General features: G+C 42.4%; 1 protein-coding gene across 4 annotated transcripts in view; it reads right to left on the bottom strand.

Moving 5' to 3' along the window:
* The window catches only part of LOC111265266 (uncharacterized), a 281436-nt gene that overhangs the window by 196845 nt on the left and 68573 nt on the right, over window positions 1-16018 (bottom strand). For all 4 annotated transcript variants that reach the window (XM_086970425.1, XM_022841793.2, XM_086970428.1 and 1 more), the window contains 2 exons: window positions 12722-12760; window positions 12354-12560 (listed from right to left, as the gene is read on the bottom strand). In XM_086970425.1, coding sequence (XP_086826551.1) covers window positions 12354-12453 — 100 coding nt within the window. In that variant the 5' untranslated portion in view covers window positions 12454-12560; window positions 12722-12760. The remainder of the gene's footprint in view (window positions 1-12353; window positions 12561-12721; window positions 12761-16018) is intronic.

The following is a 16018-nucleotide window of genomic DNA, read 5'->3' as shown; positions in this document are numbered from 1 at the left end:
TGCTGCTGCTGCTTATCTTCGTTGTCTTCCACGAACGTGACTGTCGTGGTGACCGTTACCAACACGGGAGTTTCCACTGGCATCGCCGCACTGAAATCGCTTGCTGCCATTTTCATTCTGTTATATGGCTTACGTATGTCTTCAAGGTTGTTCGTGACCGTATGCAACGCGTCGCAGCAAGCGTCAGCGCTGCTTTCTGGATGTCACAATTTCTGTTTTTGTACCATACGTAATGCCTATATAAGACCACTGCAGGTTGATGACTACTTGCCGAAACGCCTAACGGAAGAGCAACGGTTTCGCGAGTTTCTAATTCGAGAGTACTTTTGTTTCTGCCATAGCAGCCCCTCAATTTGCACCAGTTGGCCCCTTGTTATGTTCTTTGATCTCGGGTTATTATCGTGTTATCTTTAGTGCAGCCTACCTTCGCAGCTAGCTTTGGCGGTACAAATAAAACCTTTCTTCTTCGCCAGCCTTTTTACGTCTGAGTTTTATCTCACACACAATTAAATATTTATGTACATATACAATATACTCATACAGAGTGGTAAAAGTATCGACTAGAGCTGCGCTACGCCTATGGAACTTACGTAAACAGCCTTGAAGGCAGCTAGCCGTACATCTGTGCACGCACGCTTGAGATTCGTTTCTAGTGTGCGTATGTATATATATATTCGTAAAAGTATCGCACACCGTAGTACCGGTTAAGGCTGTTCCTACACCGGCATCTCATCGACAGCGATCCGTAGAAAAACGTACACAAATAATACCGCACCTCGATATACGAAAAAAACGGTAAGGGGCCGTAAAAACAGACAGAAGCACTCTGGTACGTCTGAAGTCCTAGTTGAATTGTACAGTTGTTTCCACTGACGAAGCGCACGAGTATTCGTATCACGTATATTTGTTACTATTGCATTTGATAGCGTAATAGAACTGCTTTGTCTGGGGGTAGTCTACCAAAGATAAGGTAATATAGATGTGTGGGTACGTGTTTTACCAAAATGTGAATGTTGGTTGTCAGCAGATAATTTACTAAACCCAAATAACGATTGCACAGACCATTAAAAGGCATATGATACAGTAGTAATATGGTAAATTTAACGGTGCGCTGAAATGTTGGGGTCTGGTTAATTTTTCCCTTACTTGAAGCTTTGGCCAACTAATTTATTGGATTAATTATAAATGTTCCAGGTTCAGAAAAATGCACTATGCGACATAAATACTTCGCCAATTATTACGCCAACTCAATTTTTTTTGAGTTTACAGAAAAAAATCGGGATTATTGCGCGGTTGTCCTCGCATTACAATAGTGTCAACACAATTCATCAGACGTTCACCAAACGTAAATAAAGATGACCTAGTCAGACAGCTTGATCGGAGCATTCTTTAGCGGTACCACAACGATACCGGACACCGGTTCAAGTCTATACACGTACTTGATACGTATTACTGCTAGCTTATTATAAAATTAATTATATCAAATCTTACTATATTTAACCTTACACGCAAAAGTGTACGTCTCTATTAACCACTATATCACCAACTACTTTTACATTCACTTCTTGACATCACATATATTGTATCATTTCGTCCTACGTCCTGCACAACACACATTAAATTGTACACATATTAATAAGTCAGGGTCCAGACTCAGTGTCTATAGAATAGATATAATAGGCAGCTGCAGATCCTGTGAATGTGGTTCGTTGTACCTGCTTCAGGTCTCAGTAAATCGAGCGAACTTCGTTAGGAGGCCCACTACCGTTTTACAGTATATTGGCGCGATTCGTGAGTATTATGAGTGGGTGGTTCAGTGGCTTCAGGCCCCCAGCGGCTCACGTCAATGTTATCCAATTCAGCTGTCCAGCGCCGCCGATGGTCAGCGCTACCAGGAGCTTTCATACTTGCTGATAGGTAACCATAAGTCGGTAGACCTCTCATTCCCCTTTCTCCGCTCAGTTCAAACGGGGTTCGTATTCGTAAGGTAAGGGGGATTTGTAAGGTAAGGGGGAGTCCGGGCCCGGAAATGGACCAATACGACCTATAGGCTGTGAGGTACACGGTTCAGATAGAAACGAGAAACATAGACGACTGGTTAATATCGCTGCTAGCACCATGACCAACACGCAGAGGGGCATACGACGACGGAACGTTTGCGTGTGTAGAACTATTCGTTACGCCTGGAGTCCCGAAGCGAACCGGCTGAAAATGAGTGGCCTGGTCGGATCAGATTATGTTGGGTGTCCCATGACCTGAAGCGAAACTTATATTATGGACAGGCCAAAAGGCCGTGAACACCCACTACTACATCTGGCTACGCACCAGCGTGGCTACGCGCTCGTCCGGCGTGGTTGATTGCCGTGTCAAATGTTACCAATGGGCGTCAGGTGAGATCCATATTGAATGAATGGAACAAGCGGGTCTGGAGTGAGTTAGATTGACGAGGGATCAAATTGAATAACTTTGGTGGGCTAACTCTATAATATAATTGAGCACTTAGAGGACTTTGGATAACGAAAAGGTTTAGCATAAATTGACTTGGTAATGTAGTAGAGTTATCTGCTAGGTTGTAAACTAAACCTAATTAGAAAAAACGTGCAATTTGGTATTGTTTTCCTTTATCTAAATCAGAAGCGATGGATGAATTACGGCAGGAAATTGAATGTACCTATGTTCCTTTTCGCAGAAAAGTTTACGTGTCCTATTTACGTCTATCTCCTCAATAGACATCTCTTTTATACACATATATACATGTACATATATAACAATGGCCGTAAGCAGAACGGGCTCACTTCGCTAAAAATTATAGTTGGTGTTTGCTTTCGTTTTTATTCTATTCTCTGCGTGGCGGGCAATTTCAAATTTCCAATCTTCTTGAGTTCACTCTTTGTCGATATTCCATTTCCGGAATCTCATTGGCTTGAATCGCATGCCATGGCCTAATTAAAGGTTTCAGTGCGAACTAGATGCTTTATCAAGTGACGGCGATTTGCCAGAATTAAAAAATCTTCTTTTCTTAACTAAATACTGACGCTCATCGGCGAGCGAGAGAGGCTGTTTTTTTGTTAAATTCGCATATGGGTATGTATGGACTATAACAATACTGGACAAGATTAATGTTTATTACTTATTTTGAGCTGTTTCTCTCCAAATGGTTGCCGCTTATTCCTTATAATGAAATAAAAAATGGTGTACGAAATAGGGACTCTTACCAAGCAAATCCCTTTTTTTATTTCTCCGTTACTATGGATCTAGTAAAGAAAAAGAACGAATTGCAACTTTTTTGTGCAACATGGCGCCCAACCGCCTTTGTTATCGAATTTTTCTTTGTTTCGACATAGTCGAAACAGGTTAACAAGGTCCATTTGCTCTTACGTCGATCAAGCTTCCATAAGCTACAGGGTACCCGTGATGGCTTAGCATATAACGTATTTGTCCGATAAACTTGGGGGGACATGTGATGGACTGGTCTCAAAACCGGCCGTAGACACACTTCGTTTCGCGCCGGAAGCCAGTCGAACGCCTAACGCTGGTAATGGACACAAAACCCCTAACACTCAGACAGAGTACACAACTAACACGGGCGACAACGGCACGAGCTTTCCAGTTACTCTCATACGTGTCTGGCTGAAAGTAGGCAGATGTGGGCGTACACACACAAAATTTTAGCTCTGCATCATCTTTCTATATGTGAGAGAGAAGCAGCTAGCTACTGTGAAATAAATGCAAAGTTAACGAAAAGTTTGCAAAGTGACATAGAACGTACGTAAACGAGAACGATACATTATGATGATGGACAGTGATGGGTCTTTCTCTAGGATAAATTTATTGAGAATTCGTTTGCTTTCATAAAAGAAATCGTTTTGGTTAACTAGGAGTTGCAGATGCCAGTAATGCGAATGGTTTAATAGTTTAAAAGTAGTTCGTACATGTGTGTTAATTACAGAAATAAGATTCCCTGAGAAGCTTGACGGGTTGGAACAGGATTCGACTGTTTAATTCATGCAGGCTACTCACACGGAGCTCCTATTATCCTGATAAATCTTAAAGCAATTGCACACCGGGGTTTCAAGCGCTCGTTTCATGACGGGCCTTCAGCTGGATAGCAATATTTTGTTATTATAGTTACTACGTTTGTGTTCCGGCAGTTAGCTCTGTCGTTTTGTTCATACTATTGTAGTAGACAACTATAAAGGTTTTTTTTTATAAGGCTCTCAGCGATCTTCTACTACAACGGCAAAGGCCAAGTGAGTTCCTCACGTTGCCATATCAACGTAGGGTCGCGCGCGTTAAATAATACTCAGAAATGCACTATAAATGTAACAAAACAGGCTGCAGTAAACAATGACGCAGCGCATAAATAGTGACAATTGCCAAACTAAATTGGCTTTCGTTACTCTTTACGGGATACAAAGCTAGTCATGCTTACCATTGAATCTCATGATTTATCTTAGTGTCTCACTGTTTTTCCTTGTTTCTCAAAGGAAATACTTTCGTCACTAGATCATATCGCGAGAATAGATAGCTTAGACACCGCCGACACCTCTAGGGTCGACATCTGCACCATCATCAGCGATTGACCTTTCAGCAGGTTCCATAGAAGCGCTAGCAGCCGCGAAATCCATGCACGCCGTTCGCGTAGAGAGCAGATCAGCTTCTTCGTTAAGATCTTCCATTACTGCTTTGTTAACCAACGGTTCTAGGATTTAGTCGATTAGGGCCTCTGCCAAGATCTGTCGAGAGTTGACGTGTCTCTACTGCCTACGTCGTTGGTTGCCGAAGCCACCCTCGTAGCCATCGGCGTTCTTCAATAAAGAGGAAAGTGAGTGGGAGGGACAGATGTGCCTACGCCCCATCGCTGGAACCGTAGCTGAGAGAAGAGGGAAAAATGTGATGATGGAGATAGTGGTAAATTGGTGTAGCCAAATGGACTAAACTGGAAGAGATGGAGGGCGGCCGGCGTACAGCAACAGATACATGGATTCACATAGGGGCATATATTTGAGGGATGCATCGGCCACGCGGGCATGTGAGTTTGCCTTCAGTTGTTGTTGTTGGATAGAATGAAAGAACCAGTAAGCGTGAGGCCGAAACTTCTGACGGCTTTAGGTGTTGATGAGGACAGTTGGAGCTGAGGGGCCTTCTCTTACGCACCTCTTATGAGGGCGTCTGCTAGAAACTCCTCATGGGGCATTGAAAGAGGAGGATAAAGCAAGTCGGGCATAGAACCGGTAATCGCGTGGGGGGGTAAATGTACACCAGTTATATTAAATGGACGGCTCATTTTGACCATCCAAACGGGCTAAGCGAGTAGAAGCTTACAGCATTGTAGTATAGTGTTTATATGCGTAAGGGGCCTTATGGAACCCAGCGGTTGGCAATAAGAAAGACCAAAGGCAACAAGGCGACCTAGAACGAGTAAAGTAGCGTTTAGTGAAGATGCCGAAAGACGAGCCGACGTGCGACTGCAACGAACTTAGGAAAAGTTAAAACAGATATGGATATATTGACAAACGGTAAAGATAAACGAGGGGTCAAAGGTAATAACGCTGAGGGAGGGCGACTTCATTTGTTGCTATTTTTTCGCCTGGGTTGCTTGCGTGCTGACACGCATTTTCTATGCGGCCAGAAGGGAGACACAACGACTAAACAGATCAGAGTGATGGTGGCAGCAACCGAAATGTCAATGGAGACTGGGGCGACGTAACAACTTTGAATGTCAACTATAGCATGGTTTAGCTCTACCTAGAAAACGAAAACATAGCCAAAAAGGATCTTGGGTCTGGTGCATGAACGGACAGCCGAAAAACAATTCGGCCGGCCACGTACCATCATGCTTGCTCATCAACACTACCGTTGCGGCACTTACTACCCCACAGTACCGCAGGCAGATACAAAGGTCTTTGTTCTCGCTATTTCGACCGACGTAGGGGATTTCTGGGAAACGGGTTCGTAGCACAAACCAACTCAGCGGCTGCAGCCCGTGGGTGGCCAACCAACCGCGCGTTTGGATAACTTTGATGGAGTGATAAGGGAATGGGGCATTGTAAGGGAGGGGTGGTCAGGGGGAGTTATGTGGTCTACGTCGACGCAGCCTTAGGGCATTGTTCAGTGTTGCAGACTGGATAGTGACAGTGAGTGGCAAACGACGTAGAAGGAGCGAGAATTGTTGTCTGCATATGCATACGTGGCCTGTCCAGGGCCTGACTCTCTTCATGTGGTATCCAGCGTGCCAATACTATCTGTGTGTATGTGCGCGCGTGTAAGTAGTAAAGACCTCAGGGATGAAGGAGGTCAAGGGGTAAGTTCCACAAGCACGGCCGGAGTTCCGCCTAATGTATTTTGGGAGTGTAACCGCACGGGTTGTAGGATGTGAATAGCGTCTATGGCGATCCGAGAGTGAACCGTTGGCCTGTTCGGTTGCCAGGGCGTAAGAAAGCTACCTAAGGGGCATCTGTGAGAGTAATGTATGCAGGATTTGGATGTGTGTGCGGTGTGGGGTACCAAGAAGGACTTAGCAGGGAGCCTGCGGTCCAGCCGGCAGCTAGCTATATGAAAAAAACCTTCCTCGCATGGAAAACTACTGTTTCAGCGCAAAACGCTCGCTTTTTGGGGGTTCCACTTCCCGCCTCAGTGCCTAACATTTTTCCCTGATTCTTACTTGCATACAAGAGCTCACATTCCTTCGCAACAGTTAAGTTCTATGAGCACCGTAGGCCGTTAGGCCTCCGTTTCAACAGGAATGCAGCGGAAGATCAAAGACAGCGACAAAATCTCTCCGGAACACGCGGAGCTTAGAGCGACGCTCAACTATGGCGCTGGCGTTTAAAGCTGCGCGTGCAATCAAATGTCTACGCATTATAATGACAAAAGCGGTATTTTAGAACCACGAACAACATAACCTCATTTCTTAGATGAAAGCACTGGTTATTACGTGATTTTATATATACATATATATTTTGATGGAAAGCCTGACGGACGGGCAATCAAGTTCGGATAGCAAGTTTTAAGTGAGACTCGCGTCCCACATTTAACCTGTTTCTATTATATCCAACACGGATTTTATCTCATGTAGATGCTAAACAAAAAACACTTATGTTTACATAGAATTAGGTAACTTCAAACGCTCTTTAATCTTGCTGCTATCGTTCTCCAAGGCAATAAAAAAAATGATTAAAAATGTCCTTACGACTGACCCACGAAACGGTGACCCCATTAACCCGACCCATTTGTTGCCAATAAGATAGCGCATTTGGACAAATAAATAAAACGCTACGGTACTATTGAGTTCGAGAAAATGCACGTTTAGGTGTTCGAACAAATATCGTGCACGTGTCAATCTGCCATACGCTACACAATCGAGAGCACCTATGTCATTGGATTAGAATTAGAAAAGAACATATTTTCCATAAGAATAGACCTTCTGAGAAACTTTCTTAGCTACCAGTGTTAATTTTTCGACTGATTTAAGAGTTGTAGTCCGATTTATTCACTGCGGCGAGTATTAGGAAAACGGGCATGGCATGGTGTGTAGAAATTACGCAAATGAAAGCATCTGCGCGACGATTTCATTAAACCAACGGCGTTGCTATCTCTGGAAGCACTGTGGCTGCTAATTCAGGAACTGCGGACGACATCGGCGTGGCAAGCCCTGTGAATTGGGGTGTTTTCGACGTCAGACTTTGACCGCTGCGATCATTTTTCTCGTGGAAAAGCCCGAGTATTTCGCGGTCAGCCAAAGTCGAGGTTGTAATCACCTCAGGCATGTTTTGATTCCTAATATAGAATAGAATATCTGGAAAGAAGGTCACAGAAATATCAAACAATGACGAGGGCTGTCTGTGACGTTTTCCTTTGACAGAATTTAAGAAAATGTGTACTTTGATATTTATCTGTACTACTGGAAATCTAAGGAAGTTAGTTTGTCTAACTTGAACCACCCCTTAGGGTGAACGGTGATTTTCCTCGGGTCACTTCAGATGCCCCGTCTGTAGGACATGGAACCGATCCGACAATTACTTTAAACCTAAAAAATCAATAATTTTTTTTTTTTGCATAGCTTAATGTTAATCCATTGCACTCAATTCGTACGAGCACAGCTAGCCGATGATAACGCCGGCTAGCCAACCTTCGCGATTCCGCTGCTTCTTTCAGGCCAGCTGTCCTGTATCGACATTGTGCTGCATAGTCAACTTGTACTTAGGATCGGTAAACAGATGAGCTGTTTCAATTGGCCTGGTCAATCGCGCCTAAACCTACCACTTTTTTGAAAATCATCACTAATGCTGCTGAATCCTAAGAGCTGCAATCGAATGATACGTCGCTCAGTCAGGTGTAACGCGAATTAGAAAAAACAATTGCAAGTGGACCACGGGGTAAATGGGGGATGCTAACTACAACAGGATAACTGCTAATGTATGCTATAATATAGGCTAGAGTGGGTGACATATCAACTAAATGAAATCCTAAATTTATACTGACAATTTTGAAAAAATCAACATAAATTAATAAAATACACAACAGCAATATAGATGCGGCGTGAAGCCTGCGAGTCTATACTAGTACATATATATGCGAACGTCTGGCATAAATAATGTTTTCCTAAAAAGTGCGGGCACTAAGACCAGGTAAAGAGTAGGCTCTCTCCAAATGCTGAAATTGTCCTAACCACTGAACTATCGTTTTTCAATTTTTGCTGCTCATTAGATAAAAGCTAGAGTACTGAAGCTAAAAAATCAAGCGTATATCAAAATAACCGAAGTCCATTAATGCATAGGCCTAGGGTCAAACCTATGAACATTATCTGGGACCTACACTTGCTTTTTATGCCACGGCGAGGATATTTCCAATAGGGAGCGTAATCATGCTTAGACTGATCCTGTTAAGTATACTGCCAGCTAAAATGTCGAGTTTAATTAGTGCATTTCAACTATAAATCAAACCTGCAGTTTCACGGCTGTAGGTCCGGCATCATTATCGTCCCGTCACTGAGGCAATTAGAACTGCAGAAGCAGGAAAGTTGGAAAGCAGGAATCTCCGGGGATACCCGAATCCGAAAATGGATACCTTATGTTGGGCTCCCTTGCTGTCTTTTTGGTAGTACACTAAAAAGGAAAAACTGTCTAGACGCTTCGTGCTAGATAATAGATATGGAATGATTAGATAGATAGAGTCGGCCAACAGATAATATGTGGGTTTCTAATATGGGTTAGGCCGCTAGATTTTGGGTACAGTAAAGGCACAAGTTTTGCGAAAGCGTGATTCTTGATTCTAGAAACGGCGGCTGCCAAAGTCCAAGTATATAGCTCGATTCTAAATTGTTGTGTTGTGTACGATGACGACGTTCTGCCCGCTAAAGCTATCTGTTTGAATAAGCCGATAGGGTATGTTGACCTGCATGGTCGAACGAAATCAATTTACTCTAAAACATAAACATATATATGTAAATCTTTATAACACCTAAATATCATAACAACAATAGGTATAAGACGTCTTATAATCTATCTGTGTCCCTGTGTGCTTACAGCCAAACAAGCATCATCACAGTATGTACACACAAAGTTTGTGCTTAGTGGCCTCAAGGCGCCACTTGCATAAACAGGTTCTCTTTAATTTTCCCCGGCTAGTCGCATAATTAGCTGTATAACACCGCTCAATTCGGTAGGTTTTTTTTTTTTTTTTTTTTTTTATTTTACTAAATAAGCAGTTTCGTACAAGCAGCGATGATTAAAAGAGAATGCATGTTTCTGTACTATCCATGGCCAGTAGCCAATACGTCAGAACGCTAACCTCCTGACTCGCAGTAAATAGAACTATTATATCTGCATGAGATCACAGTTACTCAGGTCATAGTGCCATAAGAAATCTGTTAGTTTAATACTTTGCGACAGTATGTATGGGTCATGCGAACATAGGCTGTTTCTGAACGTTTTAAGTGATTCGAGTAGTTTGTATATACTAACGATTGGGGAAAGTTGGTGTATACCGTGTTCAGGGTTGTAGTCTTTAGCTTTCCAAGTTTTAAGCGAATGCCGATAGACGAGGAGCTTTTTGAAACAGATATACACAGAAATATTGTAGTACGCGGAATGACGGGTGCCGTCGGCACGGTTCCTATTAAAGACAGCAGGAGCAAAACAGCTTACAATTAAGTTCACTTCAGCCTTAATACATCCCGTCCGAAATTGGCAAGTGTCGGCGGAAACGAAAGGTCGTCGCTTCGTGTCGCTACGATAAAATTGGTAAAAAGACGTAACGCTCTTATTAGCGCGTTTCCAAGTGTACAAGGAAAATTGGGTCGAGTAAGGCTGCAACGCGATTAAGCGACTATTTTGATTGTGTGGCGTAATATATGTATTTATTTTATTTCATTCTCACGAGACACCTCTGCACCTCACTTAGCGCAAATGACATTGAGAGAACAGGGTCTGGGACTCACGGCGCATCACGCGGTCGGCATCTTACCGATATGACGTCGATGATTCATGAGTTTCTAAGTTAACCGGGTTCAATTGTAAGCCAAAGTGCTCAAGCCATGAAACAATTCGATAGAATCGTTAACAAAATACCTAATTAAAGTCGCAGAAAGTATCAAGGCCTCTGCTTAAGATTCGATTAGGTTAAACGTTCTGCAATAAGTAAGTAGCATTAATAACTGTATTTTATCTAGTCAAGGTTAAACTAATTCAGGTTTTTATTGTCTGATCATCGCTGTTTGTTGATACCAAAAAGGTAAAGGAACTCTTTATTCCTTTGTGTAGTGATTTAGTACCGTGCAGAACGGAAAAGTGTACACTTATATGACAGTCTGAATTGACTTGAATTAAAAATCACCTCTATGAAAAAAGTGTATACATCGGTTAGAACAGTATATGACTGTATATATGATACGGGGTACAGAATATAGCTTTTCGTACCTTCACACGTGTAATAAGAGGTCCGGATTGGGATCGTGCTCCTAAATTATTCTCATTTTTCTCGTTTCTCTTAGTAGCATACCAGAGCTACAGTGAGATGATCCCAATTCGCAATACATGTTAGAAAAACAATAATATTCACTCGGCAAAGAACCAGGTTCCATGTTCTCTCTGTCGACGAACTCATGGATTTCTATCCAGGTCCTATCAACGATATACGCGTACCAGAGGCTCAAAGGCTCATCCATTCCTCTTAATAGGCACAATTATGCTTTCCAGCCTCTACTAATCCCGAATGCCTTCACCTCAACTTAGCCGGGGCTTTGATGCTATGACAGGTATTCCCTAGAAAGTATCTTATACGGATGATCGCAACAAGTTTTTTTTTCTGGAACCAAACCATTTTTAGGAGGTAGAAGGATAAAGCTTTTTGAAATACCGTGTTGGGGACAGTAGCATCGCTCCTTCTCACATTGTTCTTTTTGCTGCATACTCTTCATTCCTTTCCTCAAAGCTATCTGGTAAAAGACTCACGGTCTTCGTTTTAATAGTCCCAGGAGCCAAAAACTGGTAGCTAACATTCTTTGACAAGGGCCTGCCAAGGAGAAAACCCTTACCTGGCAGAAAAATACTGTCAAATCACAACGTTTCCTATGTATGTATGTAACGTATGGCAGATAATGGCTGATTGTCAGAAAAGTTAGTCAACGACTGGAGTTATTTGATCAAAGTCAGATCTTCCTACTCTTAGAGTGCATTTGCTTTGCTGATATATTGCCTTTAAATGAGCCATCTGGTTTAAACAACTAAAAATCAAACCCAAGATATCGCTTGTCGATCTGATATAATAGCATATGAAATATTTTCTCTGGACTCTTGCTTAACTAATATTGTAATTTATGTTAGTGCCTATATGGCATTTCTCGATACTCAATATTTTATTATACAGTATAGGATAGCAGTCTTTTAACAGTTAAACAATCGGTATTTTACATCGGCAAGAGCGGCTCATTAAGCATATTTCTATAGTAGGGTCTCTCCAATTGTCAAGTGACCTTTTTCCAAACTGTCAGTAACCTTTGGCCTCACCCTCTATGTATACTGCTGACCATGAAATATAGTAGGATTTGTATGCTCATGTGTGTCTTAGTAAATAATCCATATCTGCGTTATTGCCGAATAGAGAATGCACGACAAAGCCAATACGAATACAAAATAAGAATTTACTATTACAGATAAAATTTAGCCTACAAGGTACAAGCGTTTACATATGCCTGGGCATCTGAAATAATTACTTCCGTAAAAGCAGATAATTACTTTGTAGTTAGTCTGATTTGTTTAATGGTTCTGTTTCTAGCTTAAGCTTTTCAAACTTTGAAATGGCTTGAGATATCGAGTTATACTGCATGTTTAGTCAGTCGATAGGACACTCACTTTGTTTTATAGGCGTCCTCTTTGTTAAAATACGCTTGATCGCCTGGATGTCTTCGGTCTTGACAGCATGCTTCAGGTCTTTCTGCGACGCTGAACTCATATCGCTGGCCGCTGGCCGATGCGCGTCAACGGTGGCCAACGGTGGAGCTATCGATCAAGGCTTTTTTAAGTCAATCTGACCCAGCCAACGTGCGCGGATATCTGAAACTGCTCGACAGCAGGCCTCGATGTATTACATATTTTTGCCTTTGAACATCGGAACTGTATCCGTGGGGCAAATAAACGTTCTGTAATGCTGTTTTCTAACTTCGGCTTCAATGAACTCATCAATGAAGTTAAACCAGAACACCGTCACCACCAGAACTTACTTTTTGTTGAACATTCACCACAGAGGGGCGAAACAATACCTGCAAATTGATAAAAACACATTGACATTTTTAAATGTGGATAGAATACGTGGTGGACGATAATATATTGCCTATATTTCTATACTACGCCTCTATACCGGAGTGCGTAAATTTACCATATATTATGTAAATAGGAGGACCCGTGTTTATGACGTAAATAAGGCAACAGCTGCTATTCTGATGGTCTTTGGAAATTATTCAAAGAAACGTGCAAAGTTATAACGTGCGTGTAACTTTCGTTAACTTTTGTAAGGCGAAGTTTAATTTTTTTTTTTAATGTAAAAGCTGTCTCGCTTTACTTCCTAATAATAGTACATGCGGCAGTACGGTCGTCAGAAAAGCAGTTTTGAGCTACCGTGTGATGCAATGGCTGCTTAACACAACGTGCATGAACGTTCGCGCCATTGTGCACGGCCCAGGTATCTGATTTTGTCTTTTACTGTTCATGAAAAGATCGAGATGATTCGAGATGTTGTATAGCAATTATCGTAGCTATGATTTATTCGATGATAACGACGCTTATAAAGTGAATTTAAATGTTTCCCGTTCTTTTTTGATTATATATAAACCTGTAATGAAAAGGCCTCACGGAAGAGCAGTGGGCTTTTCACGCAGAAATCTTTCTGGGTGGGCTAGAATATCGAAGTCTGCAGTGGATAACAAGTGGCCCAATAGGATAAGACGCGTTTATCAGGAAAAAAAAGAGAAACAAGAACACGATGCGTAATGCGGTGAGGCGAGAGCATAATTCTAAACACGGCTACAAAACGATAAATTTGTAGCAGTTTTTCAATTATTAGAGGGCGGCAAGGCGTAGGTAACATTGTCCATGAGAACTCTCGAACGTCGTACCGAGATGGGTGATCTTAGCTATCGTAAACCATTCAAAGACTCTGGGCTATACTGTGCACAAAAGTAGGCACAGATCAAATGAGTTGAAAATTTTCAAAGTTAACTAATTGAAGACGGGAGAAGATGGGCTGAATCTTTGAGACTTTCGAAGTTCTGAGGTGCTCAGCACGTCTATCGGCTTTTTGATGGGAGGCAGATGTCATTCAGGATGCGATTGATATAATGAAAAATGTAATTAAGGAGATCAAACGTCCGAGCGAAATAATGATCAGGGCCATGATTTCCATCCACGCTACAAGGACTCTATATTTTGTCATCGGGATTACGGCAGAATGGCAATAGCTTTGGTGATGTAGAAAAAAAAATGCTGACCCAGACAAGAGAATAGCGTTCGGATGAGCCACTAGGACATATGGCGAAGTGCCTTTGAAGTATCTATTGCTAATGTGAGTTCCTACCATGTCGAAATTCATCCGGTTTGAATCTGATAGCATTATGTCAACGGGTGCAAAAGAGGCTGGACATTAGACCTGTCGTGTATCTAGGCAGGAGACGCACTGCTCGATGCATGCTATGAATCCAGAAGCCGTCCGTGACGAAGATGGTATTAGAGTGCATTGAAAGCATGCCAAATCGAGTGCAGTCCCAGTTAGCGCCTTTTCGTTCGCCACTGTTTAAAATGTTCCGCTGGAGACACGTGTCACCATCAGAAAGTACATATTCAGTTCGAGTGTGCAGCTAGAAATCCTCGGTCAGACCAGACAGCGTGTGAGGCTTCCAACTGGCTCTAGTTGGTTCGCCAGCAAATGTGTGCTTGCACAGTGTACTGAGAAGTACCTAAAAAGAATGGACACATTCAGACCGAGGTCGTTTTTTAATTAGCATTGATATCTGCCAGATGACCTGACTATCTGTTTGGTTAGGACGGACCTTTGTACCTCGAAAGTATCAGTATAGGTAATATTGACAAATTGTCTATTAGTAAGTTATGTCTTCTGTATACATTCGAAGACTATATTCTTTCTGAATGCTGCGTCCGTTTGACATTTGCCTTAGAAATTAGAATTGTGCATAGACTATGCAATGCTAAGGCGGGTTCAACCGGATATCGATATCTCGATCGTCTCACAACAGTTTTCTGTGCTGGCGAGTTCCACCGGAAATTATGGTGGCAAACTCTTTTTAGTTCTTCTAACAAAAAATAGCCTGTTTAAAAGAAAGCAAGATAAACAAGTAGGAAGAGCAAATTAGATATATCACACATAGTAGAAAAATAGTACGGTTCTCGATAATTCATCTTCAAATAACTCATTTAGAAATGTATAATTTTCCCCTATAATTCTTCAGTGTGGATTTATTATCATGACGTGTTAATATTATCCGCAACGTGAGCCGATATACTTTATCAGTGAGAGAAGTAGTGGTTCTCGTCTGATAGAAGTGTTTTGATGACAGAGTAGCTATCTTCCGCGGTGGAAAGGAACCATTCCCTGCAACTTCGTATCAACACAAATCGCACAGTGTTTCCTGGGGTCATAGTATGGTAAATAGGCAAAATATTAACGTTTCCCAAGTTGAATATGATTACATTTAAGCCGTCTTGTCTGTTAAATGTAGTACTATCGCAAACACCAATGAGTTGCCATGCGTATCCTTAAACATGTCGTCTATTTAAGAGCCCGACATCCTATGCATCTTTAATAGTGCGCGTACGAGTAAGGGTTATCGGTACGGGCCGTTATCACCAACCAATCGTCAACTGTGAGCGATTTCAGAGGTTTAGGTGGATCTGGGATTATCGAAGCGGTCCTATAGAAGACCGTCTGGTAGACAACGGCAATATGGCAAAGCAAAAAAAAAACAGCCCGACCGATGAATCATGCGATAATAACTGTGTGTAGCTGGAGCCGATGGCGAAAAAGGGTCGGTACCTGAGACTAGATCGGAAATGCTTACCCTTTTAGTGCAACATCACAGTTCGCCCCCAATGGACCCCAAGGAAAAGGGCAAGCTGTATTCAGTTATTTCAGTGCTGTCTATCTCGTTTGGAGACGCCTGGAGCGCGCATGCCATTTCTATGATATGATCGCGTTCTTATCAAGAACACCGTCTCCATGAACACCATGGCGTACCGAGCCGCGTCCGTTCAGCCGTCACCCTTACGCACACCAGCCATGTCCGCCCGTCAAACAGTGCGATGATTCTCCCAAAAGGTAAAGGCTGCGGAGATGCAGTTGTGCAATGGATGCAATCTAAATTTCCCTGCGGAGAAATTTGTTTATTCCCATCCGATCTTTGCTAGCTGGGTTATCCTGATGTGTCCCGTTGTTTGGGTCGTAGGCCTGGCAGATGGCGGTTCGCGTGACTTGGCCGTATCGTGACTGGTCCATTATTGACATCATGCGG

The sequence above is a fragment of the Varroa jacobsoni genome, unplaced genomic scaffold (assembly GCF_002532875.2).
Source record: "Varroa jacobsoni isolate VJ856 unplaced genomic scaffold, vjacob_1.0 scaffold_102, whole genome shotgun sequence".
Classification (NCBI taxonomy): domain Eukaryota; kingdom Metazoa; phylum Arthropoda; class Arachnida; order Mesostigmata; family Varroidae; genus Varroa; species Varroa jacobsoni.
The sequence above is the reverse complement of the archived record's forward strand: the minus strand, read 5'-3'. Positions and strand labels throughout refer to the sequence as shown.